Source organism: Uloborus diversus, chromosome 6 (genome assembly GCF_026930045.1).
Source record: "Uloborus diversus isolate 005 chromosome 6, Udiv.v.3.1, whole genome shotgun sequence".
Classification (NCBI taxonomy): Eukaryota; Metazoa; Arthropoda; class Arachnida; order Araneae; family Uloboridae; genus Uloborus; species Uloborus diversus.
The window spans coordinates 92,492,794-92,509,227 of record NC_072736.1 but is presented as its reverse complement, the minus strand read 5'-3'; the positions used below and the strand labels follow the sequence as shown (position 1 = coordinate 92,509,227).

The 16,434-nt window shown below is 34.9% G+C and overlaps 1 protein-coding gene across 1 annotated transcript in view; it reads left to right on the top strand.

Annotated features, from left to right (window-relative positions):
* LOC129224866 (uncharacterized) overlaps positions 1-15,996 on the top strand; it is a 35,532-nt gene extending 19,536 nt beyond the window's left edge. Inside the window, exons 9-11 of the mRNA XM_054859413.1 lie at positions 8,986-9,100; positions 14,828-14,914; positions 15,603-15,996. Coding sequence (XP_054715388.1) covers positions 8,986-9,100; positions 14,828-14,914; positions 15,603-15,730 — 330 coding nt within the window. The 3' untranslated portion in view covers positions 15,731-15,996. The remainder of the gene's footprint in view (positions 1-8,985; positions 9,101-14,827; positions 14,915-15,602) is intronic.
* The last annotated feature ends 438 nt before the right edge of the window (positions 15,997-16,434 follow it).

The window sequence follows — 16,434 nt, the reverse complement described above, 5'->3', positions numbered from 1 at the left end:
TAAAAAAAAATTTCTACCTGACTTGAGCCGCACTTTTCCTCGTTTGTGGAGTCATTTGCTAGATATAAAAAAAATTAATTTAAATTCTGAAATTTTGAATTCAAATTATGTTTTTCGCAATCACGAGCTGCGAAAGGACCCTATTCATTGGAGATATTGTTGCTAGAAACTATGGGTGCCCCCTAAGGCACCCACCTATATATCGCGGAGACCCCCCCCCAATAAGAAAAATACCCCTCAAAACACCCCCTAAAAATTTCAATGCCGCAGTCTGCGCCATGACCACCCTCCCACTAGATGGGTACCCCTGTAGAAACGGCTCCTGTCCCCCCTCCCCAAGCCTGCCCCTCCTCTTGGGCGGTGACGTGTGTATTGTTGTGTATGTGTGCGTAGACCTGTGTGTATGCAAGTTGGCGTGTATGTATGTGTTTTTTTTTTAATTAAATAATTTATTTACAGCATGCTCCATGACGCGAGTCATACCACATGCATCCACAATCTATTACATTCAGCTAAAGATGCATAGAAAACAAAACGTAAATCAGGTGTCCTTACAGCGACAGACAAAGATGAATAACAGATTGCAAAATTCAAAGACAAAGAAAAGGAATACTGTGAATAAATTCCAGGAATTGCACAATGTACTCAGGTGCAAGCAAATTTTTCAGTTTTGGAGGCCACGTTAGTCCACTTGTTATCACTTGTTTATAAAGTTCATATCGAAGAAAGTCATACTGAGGACAAAAGAATAAAACATGATCAACAGTCTGAACTTCATTCAGGTCGCAAGAGCACAGAGGGGAGGTCGCGTGATTGAATCTAAATAAATATTCTCTAGTTCTGCAATGTCCAGATAAAATTTGGGTGAGTATAAATGAGGGATTAAGATTTTGGTCCAATCTCTCATGAACAGATGGAAAAAATCTTTTAGTTATTTTCCCATGTTGAGTAATAGGCCAGTCTTTTTGCCACAAGTCGATAATTTTTTCGTGTATCTGTCTTGAAACGAAACTCTTAGGAGCCTTTTTATAACTAATTGGAAGTTCTGATTGAGCCGCTAACTTGGTAAGCTCGTCTGCTTTTTCATTTCCACGATTTCCTGCATGACCCCTGATCCACTGAATGTCTATAGTAAAATTTTTCTCATATAAACTTAAAAGAACATGACGAATTTTTTCAATTATCTCCGAATGGCATTTTTTATTATGGAGGTTAAAAATTAGAATTTGACTGTCAGTAATAATATTAAAATTCCTATATAAAGAATTATCAAAAGATGAAATCCAATTTAAAGCCTGTAGGATAGCAAAAGCCTCAGCTTGATTATTAGAACAATTAGAATGTAATTTAAGTTGCTTGTTTTTAATTTCGGTATTACAATGGTAGATCACAAAAGCACAACCTGTGCTGTTATTTATTTTGCTACCATCAGTAAAAATATTAATGCAATGCTCCCCATTAACAACCTGGTTGAGAGTATTAAATTTAGCAGGGTGAGTCCAGTGATCAGGGGTGAGTTCCGGTTCAATTGCCTTCTGAGGATTCAGTTTAATGCTATAGTAAATTTCAGTGTTCTCCTGAATCCTCAAACAAATTGGTATAATGCCCGCGATCACGCAAGAAGCCTCATAAGAAATTGTACGAAATCCCTTGATTATTCTCAAGGCAATTAATCTTTGTGCCGTCTTTAACCTTCGTTTGTTGTAATCGAAGGACAAGGCATCGACCCAAACCGGCGATGCGTAGGTCATCAAAGGTATTATTGCTCCTTCGTATATGATTTTCAGAGCCTTTGAACCAATACCCCAGGTTACCCTAGCCATTCTTGATAGCGAATTCATAACAACACTAACTTTTTTAAACAAGTCAGTGATATGTGCTTTCCAGCGAAGTTTTCTATCGATGATCACACCAAGGTAACGCATTTCGCTAACACTTTTTAAGAAGTTGCCGTCCATGTAAATATTTATGTTATTTATTCTTCTTTTCTTAGAGAAAATAATAATATTTGATTTTTCAGAATTAAATGTAACCTTGTTTTTGTTTGACCAGTCCACAACTTTTGATACACATATATTACCATACGCCTCCAGCAGGGACGTGTCGAGCCCCTCACCTTTGGGGGGGGGGGTGCAGAATTCTGAAATTGCCGACTCGAATGATGAGATTTGTCGACTGTGTATATATATTTATATACAGGGCCGGATTCAGACTTAACCCCACATCCAAAACTGTTTTAGGCATGGGAGGTGCTTTTTGTAGTTTAGAAATTTTTTATAAAGGTGGAAAAGGCAGGCATTTTTAAAGTTTTTCTTCTCTCAATCAATGCTTTTCTTTCCACTGGTACATGTGTTTTTTTTTTTCCCCCCTTCTGTCTTTTCCCGAATGATGTTGTCAGAGGAAGGATATCAGGAGAATGAGGCAGGGATATCCCCAATTTTAGGGGGTCCGGTGGTTCCTCCACCGGAGATTCTACATTTTGAGGCCTTATAAGGGGTATTTGAGGCTACAAAAATATCAGAAAAAAATAAGCAAAATACGCTTTTTAAAAGTTTTCACTATTTAGCAACGAAAGATAATTCAAAATAAAAACTGTTTTTGATACTACAAATCGTTGACATTAATCGACAGAGAAGAAGACCGAGGAAGAAGAAAAGATAATGCACTGTAACATGCTCAGATCGGCTTTCGGTATAGTTAATTTTTGAGCATCCCACCAAACCACCGACAAACACAACGTTGAATTAAGTATAATAAGATCAATAGTAAAAAATGTGTTAAATACTTTAAAAGAAATGGTGTACAGATTTAGAGAACATGCAACAAGAACGTAATATCCTGATAATTCGCAATTAGGGCAATTCATAGTCACTTGATAAGAAACAAAACTGCAGCACTTTCCAAGAAGTTTTAGAGACTCAATTAATTATTTTCAAAAAGTCGAGAACAATTAAAATTATTGAAAACACTAAATTTGTACCTTTCAGTCTCTTACATTTTAATATTTGATTGTATAGCTTTATAGAATTGTTTTAACTTTGTAAGAATCACCCATTTTAAGTTTAAAAAGTATCGATTTCTCTTTTCAAAAAAATTTTTTTTTCTATTACAAGTAGGGCAGAGAATGAAAAAGAAAAGAGGTAGAGCAATAATTTTGTTGTTACTAATGCTAATGCCACTCGGACCACCGAGCTCGAGTAGCAAGTGCTAGTCGATTTAAGGCAGTGAGGGACGGCTTCCGTTTTAACGAGAACCATTTAGGTGGAAGTCTGAATAAGCTCAGACAGCAAACGATAGATGGAAGCAATGTCTATACACAATTCGAAATTTAGAACCAAACCTGAAGACGAATAATTCCTGGTTCAGCATCCCCAGAGGTATTGACTCTTAAGTATTGACTCATGTGGAGGACTTTTATGACTGCGATATATTTAACGTGCCCCAAATATCATCAGTGAACACGGAGAATCTCCGACCGGCTGGCATTGAACTCGGAACTCTCCAGTTACGAGTCTGGCGCTTCACCGATCAGTCCACCTCGGCGTTGTATATATATATTTATATATATATATTTTTTTGCGTGCTAAACTGGTAAACTGAATGCAGTAGAATAACGATAAAAGCAAATAACAACAAAAAAAACTTCCAAAATCCTGAATTCGGAATTAAATAAATAGAAAAATATGATGCATATGAGTTACGAAAATTTGTCTCAATCAATATGTTTCAGAAAAGTGAGAACCATGATTTGTACATTTTTGCTGCAGGATTCAGTAAGGATGTGAATTTGGCATATTTTGGCATCCCCCCTCCCATTTGTTAAAACTTTAAAATACAAGGTTTGCTGCTACTTTTAAGACTTTAAAGCACTAGAAATTAAAATCATTTTTTTAAGTATTCTTTTCATCATGCAATTTTTTTGGTAGTTTGGGGACCCTAAGCTTAGCTTATACCTTGCTTATCTTATAGGCAAATTCGGCACTGTTAATATATATATATATATATATATATATATTTATATATATATATATATATATATATATATATATATATATATATATATATATATATATATATATATATATATTCCAAAATTTGTTCCAATTTCCATAATATTAATTTTACCCTTTTAAAATGTTCAGTATTTTTATATTTCCCGCCTAAGAATTTTTTGTCTTGTCTAAAATTAAAAAATATTGGGTTATTTCTGATTATGTTCTTATTTTTCGATTGATTAAAGTTTTAAACTTTTCTAGTTCTGTTTTAACCTTCCAAAAGGGCGATCGCAAATAAAGGATGAGGGATAAATTTTTTTTCATTTTGGTAATGTATTAGAAATGGTTTTTGAATTTTAATACATTCCTTTCCACTTGTTTCGGGATAACAAGACTAGCTTGCAAAATTACAACAATTAATTTAGATTTAAAAAAAGCATTAGTATTACGCAATGCGGTACCAGAATTTTTTTTCAGTAGTCTGCTACGGAGATTAAAAAAACCCATAAGTAATCTGCAACGTAGACCAGCTACTGAGATTAGTCGTAACACTTAAAATGATTGAATAAGCTAAAAGGAATGCTTGAAATAAAAAGCTAAATTAAAAAATTACGAAACGAAGACCAAAAAGGTTCAAAATAATATAGAAACCTGAGGCACAGGTAGTTGAGGAAGCAAGTGCTTTTGACGTCTTATACGCAACTGAGGATACCTACAAAGATTTAGGCGCCTTTTTCATTATATTTTTCTGCTTAAAATTTGAGAAAATTTTGCAAAAAGCGGATTTTTTCTTTTTCTAATTCAGAAAAAGTCTGCAGGCCTACTCATATATCTGCGACGAGATTGTTACAATACTGCGTGTTGTAACGTCACGCTGCTTCTGCTACCGGTTTACGCAAGTAGAAATAAGAAATGCAGACAAGTTTTTCAGGATTACGATGACTACCGTTTTCCACGAAAAAAAAATTAATTAATTTAAAAAATAAAGAAAAGGATTTGTGTGCAATTCCATGAGCATGCATTCCATGTACAATATTAAAATTCTGGAAACTTTTGTGGTAAATATTACTGTAAAATGGGATGTTTACATTACAGAAGAAAATTTACAGAAAATTGTACCGAAAAAATTAACGACTGCATCGCCAATTGATACACCACGTAACCTACAGTGCGAAGCACATAACACCGTATTTTCCCTGACTCGATGAGTCCCAACTGGTATGGTGGTCATCGAAGTCGCCGGCCAATACGACGGTCCCGAAATCGAACCTGCTGCTCGCGTGTTGCATTTTTTACTCTCGTTCATTCTACCGTAAAATTTTACAGTAAAATAGGATTTTACGGTAAAAGTTAATGGCAGCATGGATGCCAGTAACTTTTACCGTAAAATTTCAGGATTTTTTTTAACGGTGGACTTCAAGTGGAAAAAATCTGTATGTGACTCTGATGTTACTGTAATGTAGAGTAATTTATCTGTACCTAAATAGTAAAAATTTCTTAAAGTGGTTCAATTTCAAAGTTTTCTTTCAACTATCATGAACGTTGCGTGAAAAAAAAAATATCCAGGACAAAAAGCTTTAAATTTTCTACAAAATATCACCAAGTTAAGGTTAGAATTACTGTATGGATTTTTTTTTCTTTTTTTTTTTGTGCATAACGCAAGTTTTTATCAGTACCTAATTTGAAATTTCTTTGCAAAAAACCTAAATTTTCAATTAGTGATTAGAATCAATAAAAATGAATATAGAATTCGGCTGAAGAAAATAAGTTTTTAAAACGATATTTTTCCACCCATAAAGATTCGAATTCACTATCTTCGCATTTTTCGCACGACGCTCTAACCAACTGAGCTATTGGTTCTCCATTTCAGGATGATATGCATTGAAGCAATGCGTAATAAAAGACAAAATGTGTCAGGTTTTTCAAACCAACAACGAAACTGTGTTAATTGCTTCTTTATTTTTCGTCGAAAGTGGTGAACAAACCTTTAAAACGGTGCCTTACTTATGAAGTTAATAAAGTATTGAGGGAGTTAATGTGTTCTAAGTTCTAACAAAAAACACCTTTGAGAAATAATATACATGATAACAACAACAACAGCAATAATGAATATTTAAAGCGGAAATTTACTGAACTCTTTAAAAAAAATCCCCCCCCCCTTTTTTTTTCCTTTCATTAAAAGTAAGAGCATGACTTTACGGGACAATTCTTATTTTTTGAATAGTTATTCAAGCTGATGATTTTAATATTGTCAATTACCTTAGTAAACTCCTGTATTAGGTTTAGATTTAATCGACAGTTCGTATATAAAAACAATTAGTGCTGTATGAGTGCTAGTTCAGATACAATATGCAAATGTTAAAGTAAAAAAAAATGAAATGAATTTTCTTTAGTTTATGTACTGATTCATCAAAATTGCATCAGCAATATATTCATTTTAGTATCAAAAAGCAAAGTTACAAGCATTTATGAAGGATAATTTTATAAAGACAGTTTCTAATGAATTAACAAATTTTCCGTCTCTGTAATTACTTGAATGAAAAGGAGTACCTTCCTCTCTCTCTTTTCAGGACTATATTTTTTTGACTTACGTATTTTAACTTTTGACTAATAAATACACAAAAATCGTACAAAATTGCTATTTCAAGCTTGTATTATTTGAAACAATGAACGCTAAATAATTCTAACAAATAAATAATCATTAAAAGCATATTATACTCACAAATAATGTTTTCCTCATTGATTGAAGACGAGAACTCAAGACTTCAAGAGTTGGGAAGAAAAACATGATGTAGTATATCGAATGTTTTATATGGTTAGTTCTTTCTCGATAAAAAAAAATCACAAGCTTTCTAAAATTACCTAATTGGCTGAAAACGTTATGGAACAACTACGTACAAACTGGAAGGAAAGATGGCGGGGGGGGGGGGGGGGGGGAGAACGAAAGAAAACACGGTCAGTGAAATAAAAGGAAAAAGTATGCTTGCTCATGTACACCATTTTCTATTTGCAAAGGAGAAACGAAGGTCAGCCTCAAAAAAGGGCCATAATAAAAGCCCTCAACCCCTCAAGTAAAAAGATCTGTATCTGCACATTCATTCGAGGAATCATCTGTTTCGAAGCCCAATGCCATTGCCTAAAACAGCGTTGCATCCTAGTAGGCTACGCCAATACACACCTTATTATGCGGTTTCGTCTTCTTAGACAATGATCGGATGCCCGACCCCCTCAAGCAGGGCTTACCCTCAAGGCCCTTTTTCGTGTCTCATTCTGAGTTCAGTAAAAAAGACAATAGTTAGTCCAGTGCTGCCCCGTGCTGTAAACATTACCTTCCTCTTTAAATTCTGCTGCTCTTCCTATTTTACACAAATGCCGACTCGAGCAAAATCGTTATATAATGCCAAGTGTTACATTTCATGTTCCTTTTATAACTCGGTATATTTTTCCCCTCAAAAGTCGATATGCAGAAAAAAATATTATCTGCTCATATACAATTGCAACATTTGCCGACTGATTTGTCCAAAATGCCGACTGTCGAAAAAATCTGGGGGGGGGGTGTCGCACCCCACTCACCCCCCTCTCGCCACGTCCCTGGCCTCCAGTTCTGTTTCTGTCTTGGCACTAATCAACAAGAAAAGGTCATCTGCAAATGCCACAACTTCAGCACACTTTGGAAAGTCCAATCTAAGCAACGAATCATAGAAAATTGTCCAGTAACCCGGACCACCACAAGCAGGGCCCGATCAAGACAAATTGGTGCCCAGGTCCTGAGTAAAAATTGGTACCCCCCCCCCCCCCCCCATGAGAAAATCAGCACAATTTCAAAGTCAATGTTTTGTACTAGAAACCTAATACACTAGAAACCTAAACATTACTACAAAAAACCTGGGATTTGAATACCAAACACTTGATAGTCACCATACTAATCATAGTTAAAATTGCCTTAGCTTAAGGTGAAAATGTATTAAAAAACATTTTAAAACTGCAAAAATAGCAAAAAAAAAAAAATAATAATAATAATAATTCTGATATTAAGCTTTAAAAAGACTTTGGCTTTAACAGAGGCAAATGTGTCGATCACATCATCGAAATCTAATTTTGATGTCACAGAATTTTCAATGGTCAATAAGAAAAACGCCTGTAAATTATCCTGAGAAACGCAGCTTCTCAAACAATTTTTGATTCTTTTAAAAGCTGAAAAGGAACGTTCACTTTAACAGAAAAAAAAGGAAGGAAGTTAATTTAGGCTATTTTAGTGCCCCTAAATTTGTGGTGCCCAGGTCCGCGGACCCGCCGGACCGTGCGTTAATCAGGCCCTGACCACAAGAGCCTTGAGGGCAGCCCATAGTGACAATTTTTCTTATACAACTTGTTAAGGTGCGAAGGCAAGCTGAACGATCTGAAAAATAACTTTCTGTAAGAAGATACAAATTTTTGGGGCAGTTAAACTCTCTAAGTTGATTCAAAATAGCGGGCCACCAAGCAGCATCAAACGCCCCCTTGACGTCCAAAGCAATACCAAGAACCTGTAAATTGTTAGTTAAACTTTCTTTCACAAAATTAGTAACCTTAAAGATGGCATCAGTGGTGTATGTATGTGTGTGAAGGCACGTATGTGTGAGTGTGACTGTGTACGATGTGTGTACGTGTATGAGCGTGCCAGCGTGCGTGTGTGTAGGACGCCACCGACCAGGAGAAGCGGATTGCTAAGGGCCGGAGGACCCGCGCCTGCAGAGGATGGTGGCGTTGAAAAAGGCACCACAATGCCAGGGATGGTCAAGTGAAAACAGTTAGCAATCGTGATTGCTCTAAAACAGGAATACTTAAATATTGTCCTTTCTGACCCAGAAAAGTTATTTTGTCCTTTTGAGTGCATTATGAAAAGTGCTTCATATTTTTTAAAAAATTCTATTATTTCAGTATCTTTTAAACATATTTAACTAGTTTATTTTAAAAAAGTATTTTAATTTTTTCATATTTTTATTTTTAGACAGATGACATTGAAGATATAGCCTTACGCATTAAAAATTTTCCTAAAGAAAACAAATCGAGGAGTAGAATAGTAATAGTAACACAAGGCAGAGGCCCAGTGATTTGTGCGACAGGTAAGGACATTTTTTTTTTAAGATAAGCTTTATATCTATACTAATATTATAAAGAGAGAGAGAGTGAATATTTGTATGTTTATAAACTCCTGTTTGTGAAAATTGCAACACCATGAAGGAAGCATCATAGTTGAAAAAAAATTTAATACACAGTTGAGTGGTAATAGTACAAATAAATGATTGTGTTTTCAAACCAAACAAACAATAAAAAGAGATAGAAATTAGTATTTTGTGTGGCCACCACGCGCCGCAATAAGAGCTGCTACACGACTCGGCATGGAGTGAAACAAAGTTTGAATATCTGCCTGCGGAGGAGTATTCCATATTGTTCGTATGCGCAACCAAAGTTCGTCTGTTGAAGCAACAGGACGAAGATCACGAGCGAGACGCCGCCCAAAGAAATCCCACACATGTTCAATCGGTGACATATCCGGGGAATATGCAGGCCAAGGAAGAAGCTGTACCTGCTGCGAATCAAGGCAGGATTTGGCAGTCCTGGCGACATGTGGACGGGCATTATCCTGCTGGAATACAGCCCCTGGCAATGCTTGCAGGAAAGGAAAAGATTGGGGCTGCAAAACTTCGTTTATGTATCGGGTACTGTTCAAATTGCCCACAATTTGTAGCAATTGGGATCGTCCATGACATGCTATGGCACCGCAGACCATAACTCCAGGTGTTCGTAAACTGTGGAGTTAGATAATGCACTCCGGAATGTGCCGTTCACCGGCATAGCGCCTGACACGAATTCGGCCATCATGGTTCTACAAATTGAAGCGGGATCCATCAGAAAAGACGACCTGTTGTCAATCAGCACGCCAGCTCCTATGCACATTGCCCCATTGTAGCCGCAGGCAGCGATGGTTTTGCGTGAGAGGAATCCTGTATAAAGGAATCCTTGCGCGTTGTCCACGCTGCAGCACACGTCTCCGAATTGATAAAGCACACAATGAAACAGCTGTAGCTGTTGACCACTGTGCTGCCAATCGTCCAGAAGAAGCTGTGCGGTCCGTCAGCACCATACGCACCAGGTGTCAGTCATCGCGAGCTGACGTCACATTTCGGGGTCCACTCCCGGATTTCCGAGCTGTCCGACCCTCGTCCGTTCACCGCTTCCAAACACGCATGATTGTGCTGCTGTTACGCTGCAAACGAGCGGCTACTGCACGATAAGACAATCTTCACGAAGGTCGACGATTCTGCACCGTTCAAACTCCGAAATTTGCTCAAATTTCGCTTTCTTTAGTCGAAGAGGCATAGGTAAAGATTCAGTTAACGTTTACTCTAGCATATAACCACCGATAATCATACACGCATCGCTACAGCCGTCTGTTTATATTCCGTTCGATCCGCCGTTCAGAGGGCGCTGCTCAGCATACGCATACGCTACCGGTCTGCAATTCTAATCGTTTGCATATCATGCCTTGCTTTACATTTCCTGAAATTTTCAACTTACTCACGTAAGTCCTTCGTGGTGTTGCAATTTTCACAAACAGGGGTGTATGTTCGAGGTAATCTCCGGAACCATTGCAACTGTTTGAAAAATTCTTTCACTGTATATGAAAGGTGCATATATAATAGTTTGTCTTTGCCACCATGCTTTATGTTTCGTACCGTTTTATTCTTATAAACGTAAAAACCAACCGCTTCTACAACGAAAAATAGTCCAAAGGGGGGAATAGAAGATTTTTCGCTTCCCTTGGTCCTAAGTTCTCTTGCTGAGGGACGAAACGCGTGGAAGAAATGAAGTTCACGATATCAGCATAAAAACCGCCAAATTCTTTACATGTATTTGAGGCTGCAGATATTAAGATATATTACACTCCTTTAGGCTTGGACATTACGCTTCAAAATTTATTCAAACGAATTGTCACTGAGATTGGCTTTGGGCAAATTAGTTTCTGAATTCAAGTAGTTCAGATTGACGATATTAAGTGTTTCTAAAAGTTGTAATTTTGCATGCATTTTGGGGTATCCTTTAAAGCTTTTTATTCATACTAAAACCGAAATAAAAAAACATTTGCTAAAGGATTCACTTAAGTACATTTGGTTAAGAAAATTCTCAACTCAAAGAGTAATTGCAAATAACTACCGTACAATCAAAGTTAAGAGTTAAAACAATAACAAAGAACATTCGACAGGCAAGAATTTGACAAAGAAGATTTAAAAAAAAAATTGTTTAGAGAACTATTCTTCATGATGACCATATTTAAGCATTTAAAAACAATATAATGAAATAATATAGCTCACAAATATCCTATCAGAAAGAAATTGCCAAAATAAAAGAAATAGTAGGGGCATGTGAAAAAAGCAAGTTTTCCGAAGAAAATGGATACAAGCAAGAGTCAATTGGAATTTAGTTACTTAAGAATTAATTCACATTTTTATGGTCCAACATTTTTCCAAAGTCTTTCGACAGTCAAAGGTCCTGACAACCTGTTAAGCAGCATGTGAATAACTCGGTTCTTCTTCAAACTTCATAAAAGCGAAACAAAAAATGCTGCTGACTATTTAATTTTAAATTAAAAACTACCTGCGTAATATTTATTTGAAATAGATAGTTTAACCCGAACAATGTCGGGACGGGCCGCTTGTATAAATATATTACTATTTATATATGGGTCATTCTTCAAAAAGTGTAACTTTTCTGTCACACGCTTTTTACAGTAAGAAACTTTAAGGAACAATTCATTTAATAATGTTTTTTAATTTCATCAAAAATATATCTGTTTAAACCTCCCAACAATTTTTTAAAAATAATTTTTATTTTAATATATTTTTGGTTCACAACAGGTGAATTCTCATCTGCATGGCATGTCACACACCTCTGGTGTGACTATTTATGATGTTTAATAACTTGTTTAATTAAAAATATATATTTCTTTATTCATTAATTATTTCTTTCACAAGTGCCCCAAATACTAATTGCTTAAGGATATTTAATTTTTTGATAGTGTGTTTAGTTCGTTTTAGTAGGATAAGGAATAACGTCCCACAATAAATTTTCACCTCCGTTACCCAAACACAAAATGCCATTTCTCATTAACAAATGGTGGTAAGGATATCAAATTTTATTTCCCATGATACAAGGGAGCTCCCTTTTTTTGTTTTCAGCCATAAAGAAGTTGCGAGATTTTTGCTGAAAAACAGGAAGGTAGATTTTGTTTTAAAACCAAGTGTGGTTAATGAGAACCAGTCCCCAATGTACTCAGAGATAGTCTAAATTATACTTCGACTTTGGAAAAAAATTCGAGACAGAACACTAACTTTCTCACTCTTCCTCACGTTACCAAAAATGGCGATTTTTGAAGTAAATTTAGAACCATGCCTCCGCACCCTATACACGTCATCTCTCTCTACTATCTTCTCCTTAACACTAAAAGAGATTGAGTAAAATTACGTTTACAGACTTCAATTTCGAAAAAATTTCAGAGTAGATCCGCCGATCTTTCTTGAGACTAAAGGCAGAGTCTGAAATTGTATTTTTAGGACTCATAATCTTTGGTATCTGTCTTTCCTAGCAACATTATACGAAAAGAATTTTTTTGAGAAATAAACTAAATATGCTATAAATTCACTCTATTTCTTTCCCCCTTTTTTCTTAATTAAAAATTAATTTAGAGTTGGGCGGAAATATCGAATTTTTCCCCGCCTCGGAAAATTGAAGAAGCATTAATTTAAATGTAATTTGTGTTTTTGCTACTCTTTTTTTTAAGTTTAAATTGACATATTTTTAGAATTATTAACTTTAAAATCACATTACTTTCATTTTCATAACACTAACCCTTAAAATTTTTTTAATGAATCGTTTTATTTGTTTACACAATAGCGTATGTATGCATTTGTTTCGATTTACCCCCTAATTATGAAACTAAAACCTCGTAAACCAAATGGCTGACATTGAAAACTTGGAATTCTATTCCTGGGGTAACATCTCTAACATGTTTCCACAAAAGCAACAATTTTTAAAACTTTGCATGGTTTGAACAAGTTTCTATAATTTTCATATAACTATTCGAAGCCTAATCTATTCCAGCAAAAAAGACGGGCGAATAATTCAAATTGACAAAGAGGTGAAATATGTGTGTAGGGAATAGAAGAAGGCCCCAAAAAAATCATTTGTGACGGACTCCAAAATTTCTGTGCACAGCGTTGCAAACACAAACACTTTATCTTATTAATACATGTTTAGGTGGATCGCTAATTTATTTCATTTTATCTTATTAGTTGTGCTGATTAATTTCAGAATACGGTTCTTCTGTTTTTATTAATTAGACACAGACATTTTCAATATTTATTCGTAATTTATCTTGGGTTTCCTTCAGGACACTTTTTCCAAGAACAGAAAGCATTATCTAACGTTTTAGAATGCTATAATATGAAACACAGAAATATTTTCCAACAGCTAAACATAGTCTAGAAATCAAAAACTTCTTCCTACTGCTGCAAGTATAATGTAAAAAACCTAGAAACGTTGTCTTTAATCTAAAAACATAATCTGAAAAAACCGAGACATCAGGCTCGAATCTGCATACCCGCAGACCCCGCAGTGTGTGTGGGGGGGGGCGACCTTAAAGGGTTCATGAAACTGAAAAGAAAAAAAAACCTAAGACTTATTAACGTTGCAAATTTACATTGCTGGCCTCTGGGGAGAGGCCCTACAGATTTTGTGTCAAGGGGCCCAAAATTTATAGATCTGGGAGTGCAATGCAAGTCATCCTAGACTGACTGACATAAAAAAAAAGTCTACATATGCTTGGAAATGTAAACAAATTTATGTAACAACTTCAGACATATAAAAATTAAGTTTAAAATTTAAAACATGATCTAACACCCTCATATAAATAATAGCCGATGATCAAGTATCCCAAGAGTTTCAACAATGAAACTTGCTCCACGACATGATAATTTGATAATGTGAAGGGCTCGGGGCAAGAATGTGATATGCCACATCAGTTTTTTTTCTGGTAGGCCAATTTCCAACTTTTGAAATATTCTACAAGTATTTTTTATAGATTGTTATACATTCTATATTCTGCAATATTAAAACCAGATGGGTTTTTCTGACAGTGACATAATCCATTGTCATGTTTATTTCAGTTATCAAAGTAACATTTATAACAAAAAATGTTCAATTTCAAAAGTGTGGCTTATCACGTTCCTGCCCCAATCCCTTCATATGTATTGGTAATGTTTAACATGCAGGGAAAGACTTTATCGTGACAAGGCTGAACTCGATCTGGTCACTTAATTGTTTCATTGGTAAGACTGTGTCAATTTAGGGGAATGAAGAAACGAAAAAATAGTCAACAATGAACGCTACCTACTGGAGTTTAGGGTTAATTCACTGGAGTTAGGGTCACAATTTCAACCATCAAAGTATCATCAGACAGGCAATGGCTTCGTTCAAATGTATAGAAGCAATTTTCATCCCTCATACCTTGTTGATGGGCGACTTTCTATCTAGAAATATTCTCTGAAATTTAACATCATGCAATTTCAGAAAATTTAAGCTAACTAAAGGTAATTACAACTAGTAAAATAGAATGGTAAACTGGAAGAAACCAGGATTTGAGATGATTGCCAGAGCAGAAAGGAGATGATTGCCCAAATTCGAAATCCTAAGGGAGAACTTATTAACATCAGACCAGTCGTTTGAAAATGTCATTATTATTGTTGTTTTCATATTAATGATAGATTTTTATGGATATTTCCAACTTTTTACAGAAAACGGAATAATGCACTATCCTGTCGTCAATTTAACGCAGGAAGAAATAGTCGATACCAATGGAGCTGGTGATGCTTTTGTAGGAGGTATGTTGATTCGATTATAATTAACAAGTCCCTCTTTCGAATGATATGAAAATAAAAACTTTAGAACAATTTGTTCACTTTTTTTTACAACTTTGTTGAAGAAATTAGTAACTTTAACTGAGCAAGATTTGAAAAAATCACCTTAAAAGTGCAAATAACTCCTGAGTTAATAATTCCAATAAAGTTAAAGAATTAAAACAAATTTCATCTGACGCAGAAAAATTCGTTGTTTCGAATGATAAATAATATTAGTGTGTGTACAAGTAATTTTTCATTCCCATATTCTAGAATTTTAAGTGAAATATGTGTATTAAATTGGAATAAAAAAAGAACTTTTTATTTAAACAAAAACGGTCTTCAAACCAAAATGTTAAAAAGAAAAAAAAAAAAACCTTTTCAGCGAAATCAGGCCGGTATAGCAGTACTACAGCTTTGCATGTTCAAACAAACACGCTTTCTGAAGACTTCATTTTGCATTATGTAGAGAAGATCATTTACTGGCTTAAACCAGTTCATCCAGAACTGGAGAAATTTACTTTTGCGTACGTCAACATAAATTTTCTAACATCAGCCTCTAGACAACTGAAGAAATGCATTTTGGAGTTTATTAAAACTTTTTTTTCCCTCACCCTACATAAAATTAATTAATCATATCTATGTTGTAATGAATCTTTTTGACAATTTCTAGGTTTTCTGGCTCAGTTCATTCAAGGCAAAGGGTTGGACATATGCATACGATGTGGTATCTATGCAGCTACTGAAGTAATTAAGCAGTCTGGATGTTCTTTTCCCAAACACCCCAATTTCTCAACATAAAGAAAAGTTCATTACTACTTCTGTGAAAAGATGCCTTTTGCAACATCAAATTAAGCTTCGTTTGCTAAAAGACGACAAAAAAGTTGGCAAAAAGTTTTCAATTGCCAAATTTATGAATCAGATACTACTCCCATATTTCGATGCAGTTCATGGGTGGGGAACTTATGTCTCCCATTGGAACATTTTACTTTTTTAGTTCAATGTTCCACTACCATTAAAACCAATTGTGTATCGGATTTATTGAGTGGAATGATATGCATTTAAACTTTCCGAAGACTGCTTTGTTTTACGAATTCAAACTCTTTAATGCTCATTGTGCAAATGGCACGTGTAAATCGAATGGTTTTTGGCTATCCCATTTAACTTTTAATCTTTTTTACATTTAATTTATTTGAAATATATATATACATGTAATATTAGTGGAAAATAAAGAAAACAAGATATTTTCTGATACACTATGTACTTTTAGAGAACAGATACACTGAAATCCACTTTACAGTCAGTAAAATCCTAAACAGCACATGAAAAAAAAATGCATATAAATTTTACTACTAATTCATTTAAAAAAAATTGATGCATTTTATATTTTACTCTTTTTAATAATAAGGTTTTACAAGTTTATTCATTAAAAAAATAGTTTTGAGAAAAAAAAAACTAAAAACTGAATTTTAAATAATTTCATACATGAATGAGTACTATGGGTA